The 17,926-nt window shown below is 39.3% G+C and overlaps 1 protein-coding gene across 4 annotated transcripts in view; it reads right to left on the reverse strand.

Annotated features, from left to right (window-relative positions):
* ULK4 (unc-51 like kinase 4) overlaps positions 1 to 17,926 on the reverse strand; it is a 401,679-nt gene that overhangs the window by 126,848 nt on the left and 256,905 nt on the right. For all 4 annotated transcript variants that reach the window (XM_034760991.1, XM_034760990.1, XM_034760993.1 and 1 more), the window contains one exon: positions 10,827 to 10,932. In XM_034760991.1, the coding sequence (XP_034616882.1) occupies positions 10,827 to 10,932 (106 nt within the window). The remainder of the gene's footprint in view (positions 1 to 10,826; positions 10,933 to 17,926) is intronic.

The following is a 17,926-nucleotide window of genomic DNA, read 5'->3' on the forward strand; positions in this document are numbered from 1 at the left end:
GTTAAGCACTGGCATAAATTGCCTAGGGAGGTTGTGGAATCTCCATCATTAGAGACTTTTAAAAGCAGGTAAGACAAACACCGGTCAGGAATGGCCTAGATAATTAGTCCTGCCACGAATGCAGGGGACTGGACTAGATGAGCTCTCGAGGTCCCTTCCAGTTCTATGATCTCTAGGTTTCTTAAAGCAGCAAACCATCCAAGGGATAGACAGGGCAAAACTTTCAAAAAGTGACTTCCATTTGAATGAATCTTGTGCCTACTGGAATGGAGTACACTTCCTATGGTTACCATCTTGCTTTTCACAATACTGAGGCTTAGTTCCATGGATGGTGTAACCTGTAGAGAGTCTGGCATAACAGTTTTGTTCAGGTAGATATTTGGCAGGTATCAATACCTAGATACTACTGTGATTGGCATTCTTTAAATAACTGCAAATTAGACATATAAATTAAGGATAGATTAAACAAAACAGATTAGACTAAAATCCTTCCATCATTAAGTGAAACTGGACCAGATATGTGAATCATGTCTCAGCGATGGGTGTCTCATAAAATATAATATCATAGAATTAGCTGTTTCTGGATATACTTTTGTTTCTAATCTTTCACCCTCAATAGTTTGTGTTAATTTGAAATAGTTCAGTGACACATGAAGAGTTGTCCTTGGTGGGAGATGATCCTCCTGGCTGGCAGTTAGAATATGTAAAAAAAAAAAGTCCATTATATTCATATAGTTACCCTTTTGCACTGAGAGCATTTTGGATCGTAAGTACCGATAAAAGTGTATAAAAATTATTTTTCTGAATATGTAAATTTACTTCTTGTCTTTTGATCCTACCCTTCACAGCCACAGACATATTGTATATGAGCTAAGTAACAGGTGCTCAAGTACTACTACAGTGATGAGCATGGTAAAATTATTCAGAGAGGATGACTGATTTTTCTATTGTCCACTTTATACATAGTGTCTGTAATATGAATGTGGTAGCTTAAGCCAGAGAACAAATATGCTACTGCTGCTGCAGTTTGGAAAAGCTTTCCTTCAGTCTTTCTAAAAGGATAATAAAGTCTCTTTGTCACGAGGATGTGTGTTTACTGTCGAGAAGTTGCTAAGGACTAAATCACAATGTGGCCTGTGTAAACTGTGCAAATGACTAAATCAAATTCAAAGCATGTCCAACATGGTCAAAAATGACCCCAAGATTCTGATATGTTACCTTTGAATGAATCACCTCAATATGTGGGGAGAAAGGAAAGAGAGCCTCCTCATAACGGTGGTCTTTACCCAGCAGCAACACTTCTGTTCTCTTGCTATATTAAAAGTGGTATACACAATTCATACGAGTGAGTATATGTTCACTTACACTGGGGGATGGACAAATGGGCTCAAAAAATGTAAAAAATAGACTGAATCTTGGCTCTTCTTTTTACCCAAGCCAAGCATGACCCTCTTAAAAGATGTGTATCAGTTCAAATAATGTACTAAATAGGTTTTAAGTTAGGACTTTAAAGGATTTCCATCCCCACCCAAATCCAGCTGACTATCTCCTCTCAACTCTAGATGAAAACACTGCCCCTCCCCAAAGAGAACTAGACACTGTCCCTTTCTTTTGTCCTCCACGCATCTGCTCTTCTGTTCTCTATATCATTTTTCGAGCCCCGCTATACCAAGAACCCCATATTATTTCTGCCTTAAATCGATGCACAATCCAATTCCACAATTTCTGGTACTTTCTCAGCACTGAAATTTCACAAATACTTTACGGTGGTTCAGTGAAGCACAACAGAGGTGAGGTAATGAGGCAAAGGAAGACAGAATAGGTCAGAGAGCCAGCTCTCTCACAAGGAAGGGCCAGTGTCCAGTCTACATGAATGGGGACGACATCTAGGAGGCTAAGAGAGAAGCTAGTTAGGGAGGCAGGAGTTGTTATTAAGAACTGGGCGACAGGCAAGACAATTACGAGAATTTTGGAAACTGGACCTGGAGTACAAGTATGGTGGAAGAAAGGTAGAAAAATGTCCTCCAAAGGTGCGGGTAAGTTATAAGATGTCGGGAGCTTATCTGGATCTCAGAACCTTTTGCAGTTTGCCTATAACTACATTATAGATCTATAAATGACATATGACCTTTTTTATTAAAAATGTTAATGCTGGATTGTTGCTGCCAGGGGAGTCACTTTTTCAGTGTGCAAGATTTAACAGACTTTAATAATACGACATGCATAAAGACATTTGAAATCTAATTAATCTCTTGACATTTGACTAAAAGTCAAAGCAGTGGACCACAAGATGAATGGGATACTTCACCTGTGAAGGTTGATTATTATCTTTCTTTCATGAGGTGCAAATGAGTTATTAAGATCCTTCTACAAAGTTTTATTGTAGCTCTTTCCCTTTTTTAATAACTGTTCACACCTTGAGTGCTTACTATGTTTTCTTAATATAGTGTTGGATGTAATGATTGCTGTACGCTGTCATTTTGTGTTTTCCCTTTATATTTCCAGTTTTAGAGAAACTACTCCAACTCTCATTTGCCATAAAGAGTTGATAAGGTTTATTTTAAAGCTGGTTGTGTCATTCTTGGTGGTAATAGCCTGGAACTTTCATTTCCATTTTAGTTCCTGAGATTCAACACACTTGGCAACTCCAAACACAGCAGGGATAAAGTTTGGCATATGTTCCACCTAGGGCTGTTAATTAAGCGCAGTTAATGCATGCGATTAATGCAAAACAAATTAAATAGATTAAAAAAAAACAGTCGTTATTAATCACAGCTTTAATCGCACTGTTAAACAATAATAGAATACCAATTTAAATTTATTATAAATATTTAGGATGTTTTTCTATATTTTCAAATACACCTCTACCCCGATATAATGCGACCCAATATAACATGAATTCAGATATAACGCGGTAAAGCAGTGCTCCAGGGGAGGGGAAGGGGGCGGGGTTGCGCACTCCGGTGGATCAAAACAAGTTTGATATAACGCGGTTTCACCTCTAACGTGGTAAGATTTTTTGGCTCCCGAGGACAGCGTTATATCGAGGTAGAGGTGTATGTTGATTTCAGTTACAACACAGAATACGAAGTGTACACTGTTGTTGCCGGTGTTGCAAAGAATTTATGTGCCAGATATGCTAAACATTTGTATGCCCCTTCCCGTTTTGACTTTATAGTTTTACATTGTTTAGTTTTTGAGTGCAGTTATGTTAAAATTATTCTACTTTTGTAAGCTGCATTTTCATGATAAAGAGATTGCACTACAAGACTTGTCTGAGGTGAACTAAAAAATACTATTTCTTTTGTTTATCTTTTTACAGTGCAAATATATGTACACTTAGTATTCTGTGTTGTAACTGAAATCAATATACTTGAAAATTTAGAAAAACATCCAAAAATATTTATAATAAATTTAAATTGGTATTCTATTATTGTTTAACAGTGTAATTAAAACTGCGATTAATTGTGACTATATTTTTTAATCTTGCGATTAATTGCAATTATTCTTTAAAATTATTTGACAGCCCTAATTCCACCATATAGTGGTAACTGTGAGGGGCACGGCTGGCTCCTGTCCTGGTCCTTAAGGAACCAGCAAGCTCAGCAGGGCCCAATGAGCTCCCTCCAAATGGTTGCGCTACCTGATTTGGCAGGGGAAACAGTGTACCACACCCACAACTGCACTTACCCTGCTCTCATTTCAACTTCCTGATCCAGCCAGCTTCCAGTCCTTGCTCCAAGCCCTGCTCATCCCTTGCTCCCAGCACCAGCTCCAGCCCCCCCTGCTTCATTCTGTTTTCTGACTCCTGACTCTGACTCTTGGCTACATCTCTGACTATGACTCCAGCTTAGACTTGGACTTTTGACTCTGACCTTCAACTTGGCCATTCGAACCTGACTCAGGCTTCACCTTTGGACTGGTCCCTGATCCCCAGAGCTATGCTTATCATTCCCCAAACTGCCACCGCAAGCACGAGGCAAGGTCCTGCTCCACCCACTAGGTAGGCCACCCATGCCCTAACAGTTGACAATAAATACTTTCTGAAGATACAGTTTACATGTAAATATTTTTTTGCATCAGATTAAACTCTCCTCATATTCCCAATGTTGTTAACTTCAGCAGAGGAGTGAACATTTGGTAGAAAAATCTGAAACATTTTGATAAACTGTTAATAGGGTTGTCAGGTGTCCAGTTTTTGATTGGAATGCTCAGTCGAAAAGGGACCCTGGTGGCTCCGGTCAGCACCACTGACCGGGCCATGAAAATCCTGGTCCATGGCGCAGCGGGGCTAAGGAAGGCTCCCTACCTGCTGTGGCTCCGCGTGACTCCCGGAAGCAGCAGCATATCCCTCCTCCAGCTCCTATGCCTAAAGGCAGCCAGGGGGCTCTCCGCGCTGCCCCGTCTGCAGGTGCCACCCCCGCAGATCCCATTGGCTGGGATGGGACAGCGTGCAGAGCCACCTGGCCGCGCCTCCACGTAGGAGCCAGAACAGGACATGCTGCTGCTTCTGGGAGCGGCTTGAGGTAAGCGCTGCACAGAGACTGCACCCCTGGCCCCCTCCCGTGCCCCAACCCCCTGCCCCAGTCCTGATCCCCCTTCCACCCTCTGAACCCCTCAATCCCAGCCTGGAGCACCCTCTGCACCCCAGCCCCCTGCCCCAGCCCGATGAAAATGGGTGAGTGAGTGAGGGTAGGGAGAGTGAGCAATGGGGTGGGGGAATGGAGTGAGCGGGGGTGGGGCCTCAGAGAAGGGGCGGGACTTCAGAGAAGGGGAAGGGTGGGGGGGCAGGGCAAGGGTGTTCAGTTTTGTGCGAGTAGAAAGTTGGCAACCCTAATTGTTAATGGAGTACTGCCCTGACAAAGAAGCTAAAGATAGAGTAAACAAATTAGTAGCTCTGGACATATCCAAAATTGGACTATAAACCACCTACTGGACTGATTCAATTAAGTGTTGCAGGTAGAAATCTTGTAAATTACTCCTCTATGCCCCCCCTGAAAAATCAGTTTATACAAATATGAATGATCTGATATATACATAAAGGCTACCCAAAAACTGTCTTTTTCCTAGTCCATCAGTCTACTCTGCAATAATCTGATTTGTTCATCTTTGAGAAGCGAAGCTACAGAATAAACCTTACAAACACATTTCGGCCTCTAGTAAAATGTGTCCAATTTCTTTCTATAAAAGACATGCCAGCTGATATGACAGTTATAATGAAGTATTTCCTTGCCTTTGAATGTGTCCCAAAAGACAAGAACAAGTTCCACAATGGGCAGAAATGCTGCTACAATGATGACAATTAAATGCTTCTGACAACCTCTAATTCACATAAAATATTCTGTAAATAAATGAGAAGGGAAACAAAGGTGCTAGAAATAATAAACTGAGGGTGAAATGTTCAGCAAAATACGACAGTCTTACACACTAATGTAACCCACTTACCGTAGGTAAAGCAGTTCTTTATTTCACTCTCAGTTTATTATTTAAACTGAAATTCTAGTCAATATATTGGGTTCCAGCAGCCTTCAGAGTACAGAAGCAGGTGAGTATCTACTGTACACCTACAATGGTCAAGATTTGCAAACAGTAATCAGATACTACAGTTTTTTCTAATATCTAGAACAGAGCATCATTGTGATAATTATGTGGTGCATGTTGTGAAATGTTGACCTTTTAAAATGGTGACAACTGTAAAATACTGTCAGAGAAAAAAGTTACTAAGTGTATCTGAGATGGCATTATCACAAGATATTGGTTTCAAGATCTGATCACCAAGAGTTAAAGTTAATGATGAGATATGAAGAAGAATCATTAATCCATTAAGAGCCTTTTTTAAAGATTAAGAATATTCTCCTTCTCAACTTCCTTTTCTGTATGAGTTGTCAAGTGACATTTTTCACCTTGTTCTGCCTTGAGATTTGTATATACTTTGGCAGAGAGTAGGCTTATAACTCAAGTTTTAAAAGACAAACACCTGATGGTTGGTACACTGAAAGAAAGAATCCTATGAGACCTCCAACAGTACCAATCTTTTAGATGAGACTTAAACATGATCAAAATACTTTTGGTTATTTGAGACCTGATTATACTTTTCACAAGAGACTGAAGTAATTCTGTTAGTTCCTGTGTTCTCACTGAATTCCAGCCTGGGTAATTATACTGGGCTATATCATCCTGATTATTAGAACTCTCCGTTAATTTTAATGGGACATACATTTATAAATTGATGGCATGGGCCATTCTAAAATTCCCCTCACAGATCCAGTTACAAATGTTATTCTCTTATTCACCTAGAAACATTACAGGGGAGCATCATTACACATCTGATGTGTACCATGACATAAAAGGCTGTAGTTCAGAGGTGAGAGACGTTACTTCATGGTAGTCTACATAAAGGATTTTGGAATCAAAGCAGCTAAAATGTAAGGCGTTGTTATCAATATGAAACCGCAGAAATAATCATGAAGCAAGACCCATCACGCAAGATTGATTGAGGAAGAGAGAAAAAGTAACATGTAGACTGTAACCTACTCTATAATCTTCATAAACTAATACAACTCCTCTGGGGAGGAAAAAGACAGTAAATTCCAAAGGCTAAAAAGTACAAAATTAATGGGAATGACTAGGATCTATGAATGATCTGCCTTCAAAAATATTGGTTTCCTGGCAGCTGAAGAGAGAGAATCATAGTCAGAATAGGAAGGGGGGGTTTTAGTTGCTAGTGCTTGAACTGTTAAAAAAACAAATTCAATAACTTCCTGTGAGGCATCATTTGAACACAAGATAAATGAAGCAAAACAAAGGTATCTTTAGGGCATAATTTATAATATGTTTATGAGTGATCCCCTTGGAATTATGAATTTACTTTATCATAAAAGGGAGCATCAGCAGTATAACTTTTCAGGACTGACTTCATAGTCGGAGTCTCATATAATGTTCAAGAACTATAAAAGGCCCTATTTTACAGATGGGAAAACTGAAATTGAGAGAGACTTCCCCAAGGTCACAGACAGAATATTATCTCCCAGACTACTAGATCATATCCTGCTCTGTGTATAAAGATAACAAAAATCAAGAACTTGAGATAGCGCCATACATATTTTAAAGTGTCTTTATGCAGCAGGAAAGAATTCTAAAGTTATTGTGGGTGTGATGCACAGCCAGAAAGGGTTAAGCATCCTGCAGGATAAATGACTCAAATTCAAACCTTAAAGACATTTGGGAAGATAATGTCTGTGTTTTTGTGTATTTACATATATATGGGTAGTGGTCAACAATGTAATCAACAGTCCAGTCTATGCTGTATTCTGTTAATTAAGAGATCAAAAAAACATCCTGGCATTTAAATGAATTGTAAACACGGGCTATCGCTGTATTCATCTCTTTTTGAAGTGTATAGTAAATCCCCTGTGAATGATGGAAAAACAGGCAATTGCCTTACATTAGTCGGTGTGAATAATCAACCACAATGCTTAGGAAATGAGGGCCTATTGTTCCCCAAGGAGTCCAACCTGTCAAAGAAGACCTGAATTGTATAAAAGATGTCTGGGTCCCAATCCTTTTTATCTCAGATCTGCTTGAGGTTTCATTCAGGAGAAGCCTAAGCCACAAGGACTGAGATCCCAGTTCTGACTGGATTGCCCTGAAATATAAACAATGGACTATTAACAGGGGTAGGCAAACTATGACACGCGTGCCGAAGGCAGCATGTGAGCTGATTTTCAGCGGCACTCACACTGCCCGGGTCCTGGCCACCAGTCTGGGGGGCTCTGCATTTTGATTTAATTTTAAATGAAGCTTCTTAAACATTTTTAAAACCTTATTTACTTTATATACAACAATAGTTTAGTTATATATTATAGACTTAGAGAAAGAGACCATCTAAAAACGTTAAAATGTATTACTGGCACGCAAAACCTTAAATTAGAGTGAACAAATGAAGACTCGGCACACCACTTCTGAAAGGTTGCCGACCCCTGGACTATAACCTATGGATTATTCAGAAAGAACTCTTTGCAACTACAAAGCTCATCATCTCTGCTATGAATCTGAACCTCAAGATTTGAACTCATGTGTGTATGTATACTTATCTTTTAACCATACTTTCTCTCTTTTCTTTTTTAATAAATTTTAGATTAGTTAATAAGAATTGGCTGTAAGTGTGGTTTTGGGTAAAATCTGGAATGTTCATTAACCTGAGAGGTAATGTGTCCAATCCTTTGGGATTGGTAGAACCCTTTCTTTTTTATATGACGAAATAAGATTTTCAGTAATCTTCATCATACTTGACTTGGGTATCTGGGTGGAGGCCTGAGGCTGGGTTACTTTAAGGGAACTGTGTTGTTGGCTTCTGGGTAACCAGTGAGGTAATAAAGAAGCTGTTTTGTGCTGGCTTGTTAAATCTAAGTATTAAAATATCCACCAGCTTTGGGGATTGTCTGCCCCATTCTTTGGGGTTCACCCTAATTGAGTGACCTCAGCTGGCTCTCTTGGGACCCTGGTCACAGTAGGAAATGAGAAAAGATAACCAAGTCCTTTGTTTTGCTTTAGGACAGCTTTCTTCCCACCTACATTTGGACAGTAGAACTTTCAGGTCAATCATCACCAGATCAGTATTTCTGTAATTATCTTATAGACTTGGGTCTCAGAAGTTGTGAACTTTAGGATTAGGCCCTCAATCAATAAGACACTGGCTATGCTTCAGGTATTTAGTACCCTGAAGATAGTCTCAGCACCCTTAGGAACTGGCTAAGACAGAGAAATGGTTTCTGGTTGCTGTGAAGTACATCCAGGTAAGGGCACTGAAATGCGGTGAGCCCCAACTAGTGTCAGATCCAATCCCTATTGGGACTCTCCCTTCTCCAAGCTTGTCTTCTCCATGTCACATCTGCCTTCAATAACATTTCTAGCCCAATTCCTCAAGCCACGAACTACCCTGAGCGATGAGACACAAAGTAGATTAGAGGTGGGAAAGAACTAGCACATTGCCAAGCAATGTGAAAAATAAACGAGAGTGGGACCCAGCAGACCACACGGAGACAGGCAGGGGCATGATGCTTGCTGGGGAGTCCTAACATAATTTAAATGTAATATTTTGGTTTTTTTTTTTAGGCCTGGTCCCCACTAACCCCCCACTTCGGACTAAGGTACGCAAATTCAGCTACGTTAATAACGTAGCTGAATTCGAAGTACCTTAGTCCGAACTTATCGCAGGTCCAGACGCGGCAGGGAGGCTCCCCCGTCAATGCCGCGTACTCCTCTCGCCGAGCTGGAGTACCGGCGTCGACGGCGAGCACTTCCGGGATCGATCCCAGAACATCGATTGCCTGCCGCCAGACCCTCCGGTAAGTGTAGACGTACCCTGAAAGACAAAGTCTTTCAAAGAATTACAAAGTACATATGACTGAATAAAAAAACAACAACAAAACAAAAACAAATGTTAAACAGCTCATACATAGGTTTTCTGATCTGTACATACCTACTTAGATGATTTTGTACTTAGGTATGTGGAAATCAACAATGTTTAACAAGAACTTAGGGTGCCTTTTTTGAGTCTAATGAGGAAATACATATGGTGTGGAGTTAATTTAAAAATATTTTGCAGGTGTTGTGAATTATAATTTATGTGATTCCATAATTTAGGCTGTAATATTGTTAATACTAAAAGTTGTATTAAAACTTATGAAAAGATCAGTGCATATGCACTAGCGAGTAGCCAGATTTAAAGTGTTAATGCAATTAATTTTAAAATTAAACGAAACAGAAGGGCTTTCTCTGTATTACGAGTAATCTGTTTACCTGCAACATTTCAATTAAGTACATGTCCTAAACTGATAAAAATACTATTAGCATCGGGATTTTAATATTTTAATTACTCCTAAATTTTTAAGGTCAAGAGGGGTCATTTTGAAACCATCTGAGCTCCTGTACAATATAGGTCCTTAGAACCTCAGTCAATAATTTCTGCATCCAGCCTGTAAACCCATAACTTCTGTTTGAAGTTCTAATATATCATTATTATTCATCTAGTAGTCTGTATATGTCTGAAACTCTATACAACACACAAGAAAGAACTTGCCCCAAACAGTTTACAGTCAAATTCACAGAATTATGATAACACAAGTAACAACTATTCAGATGCAGTGTTGCAGATTTCGTCTTGTTGGCTTGTCAATGTTGCCTTACTCACAAAGCCAACTATTACTAGGTACTATTGTTAATAAGTAATTAAAAATGGTCTTTGCTAGCAAAATTCAATTACAAATTTATAGATAAACTTTCAAACAAATGTATTCTCATTTCAACAACAGAAATTGCTCACTACATCTTGTAAACTGAAGCCAAATTCTCTATTTCAATATATTTTATTACTGAATCTGACTTTTATTTAGATGTGTAATGATTTTCATATTTAGAACCACTAAAGTCAATGGGGCTCCTTCTGGGTGCATCAGACTGCCCATACAGATCACAATGTAGGACTGGGGCATTAATTAGTAAGAAAGAAGTTTACAGTCATAGAGTGACTGGCCCTTTCACAGGAGTGAATAGGAAGGTAGGGAGAATACAAAGAGCCTCCCTTCTTCCTGCATGCTCCAAGCATGCAAGGACCAGTTACAATCAAAGTTCATGTGCCCTGGGCTCTGTACCATCCTTACACAAAGTTGTGCCTTAAAGGTACAATTTAGCTTTCACTTAGTCACTCCTTAGGAACCGCCAGCTACAGTACATAATTAAGACACTGAGTAGAAAAGCTCATGCTATGATACACAAGTAGGCAAATATTTGCAGTGAGGAGGATGCCAAATATAAGAAACACATACCTTGTTCATAAAGTAAAGTCATGTTTGTATTTTTGTGGGCAACCAGATTATTCAATAATGCAATTACACTCTGCATGGTATTACCCAGCACACTGTCCTGATGCTCCTGTAATACAAATAAAATTAAACAAATAAAACATCTTCCAATACATTTTCTTATTTCAAGTTTAACAGTAGACTATTTCCTTGCAAAATGTAATGGGAAATATTATCCAATTCTTTTAAAATTTAACTTAATGATTACAGCACAGTGACAATTACAGTAACATGACCTCTTGCAAAGGTTGCTTAAGAGGATATTACCTGCACTAAAACCTCAGATCTGAACTTCACATGTGCCATTTTGTCATAAATGAGTTGAAAAAAAACAAAACTGGATAACCCTGAACTTTTAGATTTGGATTAGAACATTACCAACCTCTAATCACCTCATATTCAGAACTGATGTATATTTTCATTGCATTACATTTCTCATACAGACTATTCTCATGCTATTTAGCTTTATTTTGAGGTGCCACAGAAAGCCATACGATTCTTTTGTTATTTTGTGACTAAATACACCAGGGGGCAAGATTTTTCATAACTGTAATATTAAGGTTAATATTAGGGCTGTCAAGCGATAAAAAAAAATTAATCGCGATTAATCGTGCTGTTAAACAATAATAGACTCCCATTTATATAAATATTTTTGGATATTTTCCGCATTTTCAAATATATTGATTTCAGTTACAACATGGAATACAAAGTGTACAGTGCTCACTTCATTTTTTATGATAAATATTTGCACTGTAAACATAAAAGAAATAGTATTTTTCAATTTACTTAATACAAGTACTGTAATGCAATATCTTTATTATGAAACTTGAACTAACAAATGTAGAATTATGTACCAAAAATAACTGCATTCAAAAATAAAACAATGTACATCTTTAGAGCTTACAAGTCCACTCAGTCCTATTGCTTGGTCAGCCAATCACTCAGACAAACAAGTTTGTTTACATTTGCAGGAGATAATGCTGCCTGCTTCTTGTTTACACTGTCATCTGAAAGTGAGAACAGATGTTCGCATGGCACTGTGCCAGATGCGCTAAAGATTCATATGTCCCTTCATGCTTCAACCAATATTCCAGAGGACATGTGTCCATGCTGCTGATGGGTTCTGCTCGATAATGATCCAAAGCAGTGCATGTACATTTTCATCATCTGGGTCAGATGCCACCAGTTGATTTTCTTTTTTGGTGGTTCGGGTTCTGTAGTTTCCGCATTGGAGTGTTGCTCTTTTAAGACTTCTGAAAGCATGCTCCACACCTCGTCCCTCTCAGATTTTGGAAAGCACTTCAGATTCTTAAATCTTGGGTCGAGTGCTGTAGCTATCTTTAGAAATCTCACATTGGTACCTTCTCTTCGCGTTTTGTCAAATTTACAGTGAAAGTGTTCTTAAAACAAAGAACATTCTGAGTCATTACCTGAGACTGCTATAACATGAAATATATGGCAGAATGCGAGTAAAACACAGAGCAGGAGACATACAATTCTCCCCCAAGGAGTTCAGTCACAAATTTAATTAACACATTATTTTTTTACTGGGCGTCATCAGCATGGAAGCATGTCCTCTGGAATGGTGGCCAAAACATGAAGGGGCATATGAAAGTTTAGGACATCTGGCACGTAAATACCTTACAACGCTGGCTACAAAAATGCCATGCGAACGTCTGTTCTCACTTTCAGATGATATTGTAAATAAGAAGCGGGCAGCATTATCTCCCGTAAATGTAAACAAACTTGTTTCTCTTAGTGATTGGCTGAACAAGAAGTAGGACCAAGTGGACTTGCAGGTTCTAAAGTTCTGCATTATTTTTTTTTTTATCTGTAGTTATGTAACAAAAAAAATCTACACTTTTAGTTGTGCTTTCATGATAAAGAGATTGCATTATGGTACTTTACTCCTGGGGGGAATTCTGCACCACCGCACGTGTGCAGAATTCATGTTCCCCACAGTTTTTTTTGCTTCCCTGCAGAAAAATGACTTTCTGACAGGGAAGCAAAGGGAAGCTGCAAGAGCAGTCACACATCACTCCCTAGCAGCATAGGTACAACATTTCAGACACCGAGAGCAGCTGGCAGGGAGGTAAATCACCACAGGGCTAAGGACATCCCAGCCAGTGGCTCCTATCCTGAGATGGGATCAGCTGCTAGTCCCGGCTGGGCTGGAGGCAGGAAAGGACGGGACTTCCTTTTCCTCTGCAAGGAATGGCTGGGGCTGTGTCAGACCCACCCCCAAAAACCTCCCCCCAGCTGCAGGAAGCTCATCATCCTCCCCTGCTTCCTGCCCCCATCACTCCTCAGCTGTGGGGGGAGTGGTCACTATATGGGGAGCTGCTCCCCCATTCACCCAACCCCTGTGCATCCAGACCTCCCATACCCAGACATCCCCACCAAGCCTCACCCAGTACATCCAGAACCCCCCTAGCTCTTCATACCCAAACCCCACCCTACTGAATCTCAACCCCTGCATCTGAAGCCACAGAATATTCTGACTCTATATTGTTAAATTCAAGGTGTTCTTGATCACAAGAAAAATGTTTTGTCTCTACAGTACTGTCCTTAAAAATATGCTGTAATCAATCTGAAAGGTGTGAAAAATTGTGGTGTGATCAGTAATAATTAGCTTGACAACTAGAAACTAGTACAGGAACATTATGAGCTTGTGACAAGGGCGGTGTCAAATCTGTGCCAAATATAAATACAATGAAAATATTTTAAATCTCAATTGGGATGTTCAAAAAACAGTGGGTTGAATGTGTGCTCAAATGGGAATTATTTCTGAAACTCTGGCTAGTGTCATTAGTATACAGATGACATGCAGCAACATTTCTTCTTTCTACCAGAAATGGATGATGCAGGGTCAGTTTTTGCTTGCTTCCTAGCATTAGGATTTGCTAAGAGTAAACTAGCTGAATCTTAATTTGTACAAATCTAAAATAATGACAGTGAGTTAGAGGCAGGGAAAGGATTTCAAGAATATGGTGAAGAGGACTTCAGACCCCATTAAATACAGGGTTTAGCCATGCAATTTGATGCTCTAAGACAGTGGTTCTCAAACTTTTGTTCTGGTGACTCCTTTTACATAGCAAGCCTCTGAGTGTGACCCCCCTCAAAATTAAAAACACTTTAAAATATATTTAACACCATTATAAATGCAGGAGGCAAAGTGGGGTTTGGGATGGAGGCTGACAGCTCGCAACCCCCCCATGTAATAACCTCATGACCCCCTGAGGGGTCCCACCCTCCAATTTGAGAACCCCTGCTCTAAGACCACAGTCTTCCTCTGGAATCCCAGCTAGTTCTGGGGGCCAAGAGCAACTTAATCTCAGCTACCTCCTCTGAATAGACATCTGTGATCTTCTCTCTCAGGTCTGGTATTACCACAATAATGGCAATATGTCCTACTTTGGGATATTCTTGATGACCACTCAGATGTTACAGATAGTGCTGAATGCAACTGGTTGACTGTTAGCTAGTAACAGTCACAAGGAATATGTTACTGCTTTTCTTAAAATAGTTCCTTCCTATTCAACTTCTGGGTACAATTCAAGTTGTTGTCTCTTATCTATTAAAGCCCTGGATGGCTTGGGTCCCCACTATCAGAGAGACAACCTCTCTTTCCACATATTATCATCACAACATTTGAGATAAGATAGAGCATTTGAAGGCCTAGATGTAAACATCATGTGGTTAGTAGCTGGGAATTCTTAGTGGGGGTCTCTTGACTCTGGAACTGACTTTCCTCAAGGGTCTGCTGAACTTTAGGATACAATGCAAAGCCTAAAATATAGGCTGATATATTTAAATACAATGTTGGAAAGTATAAATGTAAGCTCCTTTAAAAAAATAAAGTAACCAAAACAGAAAAATGATGTCATACGGCAATGCTATTGAAAAGCAATTTTGAAATATATTCTTAGGGGGACTTCAAGTTTTCAGATAAGCATTACTAATACATCAACAAGATACATGTTCATCTGATAGCCTGTCACCCTCTATCTAATTAGTTTTTTTAAAGCATGCTTGGAGCACAATTAATAAACACCAAGAAGATGTACTTTATTCACAACAAAATTAACAAATGATATATTATGTAGAAAACCAGTTCCTAAGAAAAACAAAAATGCGAAGCTAGTAAGAAGATCACTGTTTATGACAAAATGACAGATGACACTTGGTGTCAAGTACTTTCTGTGGAAGTAAAAATAAATTTATCATTCTGAGACCAAAGCACCATATATTTGATGTAAATATCTTGTAATCAAATTCACTTTTTTAAATATACAATTGTAACAGAGAACTTGGTACACCTCTCCCTCGATGTAACGTGACCCGATATAACACGAATTCGGATATAACACGGTAAAACAGCGCTCCGGGGGGGCGAGGCTGCGCACTCCGGTGGATCAAAGCAAGTTTAATATAACGCGGTTTCACCTATAACGCAGTAAGATTTTTTGGCTCCCAAGGATAGCGTTATATCGAGGTAGAGGTGTAGTTGTGCAGCATTACAATCTTTTGCATCCACAAAGTTAGTAGCACATAAATTAAGCCATATTTCTTTTAATGGAAAGCAATCAACTGTGTTATATAACTCTTTAATGAAAGATGGTTGCACTGGTGCCTTTGCTTCTATTAAAGCAGTATTAAATGAAGTTTATCGTACTATAACCTACACAATTCTAGATTTCAGGATGTAATTCTAGGTATCTAAGAGAGAAAAATACTCTCAATAAATAAAATTATTTTAGGTGTCCGACTTAGAGCAAAAGAGTATACTCAGCTAGATTACTGAAGTTTTACTATATACACCTCTACCCCGATATAATGGGGTAAAGCAGTGCTCGGGGGGGGGGGGGGGGGGGTGCCCTTGGGGGACAAAAGAAATTTTGTTTAAAGCGGGTTCACCTTTAACGGGGTAAGATTTTTTTGCTCCCAAGGACAGCGTTATATCGGGGTAGAGGTGTGTATATATATATATATACACACACACACACACACACACACATATACACCTTTCAGAAGTGGTGTGCCGAGTCTTCATTTATTCACTCTAATTTAAGGTTTTGCATGCCAGTAATACATTTTAACATTTTTAGAAGGTCTCTTTCTATCAGTCTATAATATATAACTAAACTATTGTATGTAAAGTAAATAAGGTTTTTAAAATGTTTAAGAAGCTTCATTTAAAATTAAATTAAAATGCAGAACCCCCTGGACCGGTGGCCAGGACCTGGGCAGAGTGAGTGCCACTGAAAATCACATGCCATAGGTTGCCTACCCCGATATACACACATACACATATTAGTAAAACTATATATATATATATAAAATGAATTATGGCTTGTTGACCCCTTCAAAGAATTCTATTAGAATTCTATGAAGGGGTCAACAAACATGGGGACAAGGGGGACCCAGCGGACACAGTGTATTTAGATTTCCAGAAAGCCTTTGACAAGGTCCCTCACCAAAGGCTCTTATGTAAATTAAGCTGCCATGGGATAAAAGGGAAGGTCCTTTCATGGATTGAGAACTGGTTAAAAGACAGGGAACAAAGGGTAGGAATTAATGGTAAATTCTCAGAATGGAGAGGGGTAACTAGTGGTGTTCCCCAAGGGTCAGTCCTCGGACCGATCCTATTCAACTTATTCATAAATGATCTGGAGAAAGGGGTAAATAGTGAGGTGGCAAAGTTTGCAGATGATACTAAACTGCTAAAGATAGTTAAGTCCAAAGCAGACTGTGAAGAACTCCAAAAAGATCTCACAAAACTAAGTGATTGGGCAACAAAATGGCAAATGAAATTTAATGTGGATAAATGTAAAGTAATGCACATTGGAAAAAATAACCCCAACTATACATACAACATGATGGGGGCTAATTTAGCTACAACAAGTCAGGAAAAAGATCTTGGAGTCATCGTGGATACTTCTCTGAAAATATCCACACAGTGTGCAGAGGCCGTCAAAAAAGCAAACAGGATGTTAGGAATCATTAAAAAGGGGATAGAGAATAAGACTGAGAATATATTATTGCCCTTATATAAATCGATGGTACGCCCTCATCTCGAATACTGCGTACAGATGTGGTCTCCTCATCTCAAAAAAGATATACTGGCACTAGAAAAGGTTCAGAAAAGGGCAACTAAAATGATTAAGGGTTTGGAACGGGTCCCATATGAGGAGAGATTAAAGAGGCTAGGACTCTTCAGCTTGGAAAAGAGGAGACTAAGGGGGGATATGATAGAGGTATATAAAATCATGAGTGATGTGGAGAAAATGGATAAGGAAAATGTATTTACTTATTCCTATAATACAAGAACTAGGGGTCATCAAATGAAATTAATAGGCAGCAGGTTTAAAACAAATAAAAGGAAGTTCTTCTTCACGCAGAGCACAGTCAACTTGTGGAACTCCTTACCTGAGGAGGTTGTGAAGGCTAGGTCTATAACAGAGTTTAAAAGAGAACTGGATAAATTCATGGTGGTTAAGTCCATTAATGGCTATTAGCCAGGACGGGTAAGGAATGGTGTCCCTAGCCTCTGTCTGTCAGAGGGTGGAGATGGATGGCAGGAGAGAGATCACTTGATCATTACCTGTTAGATTCACTCCCTTTGGGGCACCTGGCATTGGCCACTGTTGGTAGACAGGATACTGGGCTAGATGGACCTTTGGTCTGACCTGGTACGGCCTCTCTTATGTTCTTATGGCTAGGTCTCATGAAGCCACATGTATGCCTTACCTACACCTCAGGTGTCACTGATGGCTGTTATGTTAGATTTGTAAGGTTTATGTAGAAAATATTTAACTTCTAAATAATCAATGAGCAAAGCTGATCTAATTTGTGTGCACGACACCACATACTGTGGACATTTAATGAACAGTGCACTTGACAGCTTTAATAAAACATAGCATTTGCCAACAGAGATAATTAGAATTGAAGCAGCAAAATTCTAGTGTTTGGCAACACAGATGAAACAACTTCATTAAAATGTACAGCTTCGGCAAATGAAAGGCAGGAAAGCACTGGACCTTGAAGAATCGGCCTTCTCAAAA

The sequence above is a fragment of the Trachemys scripta genome, chromosome 2 (genome assembly GCF_013100865.1).
Source record: "Trachemys scripta elegans isolate TJP31775 chromosome 2, CAS_Tse_1.0, whole genome shotgun sequence".
Classification (NCBI taxonomy): Eukaryota; Metazoa; Chordata; order Testudines; family Emydidae; genus Trachemys; species Trachemys scripta.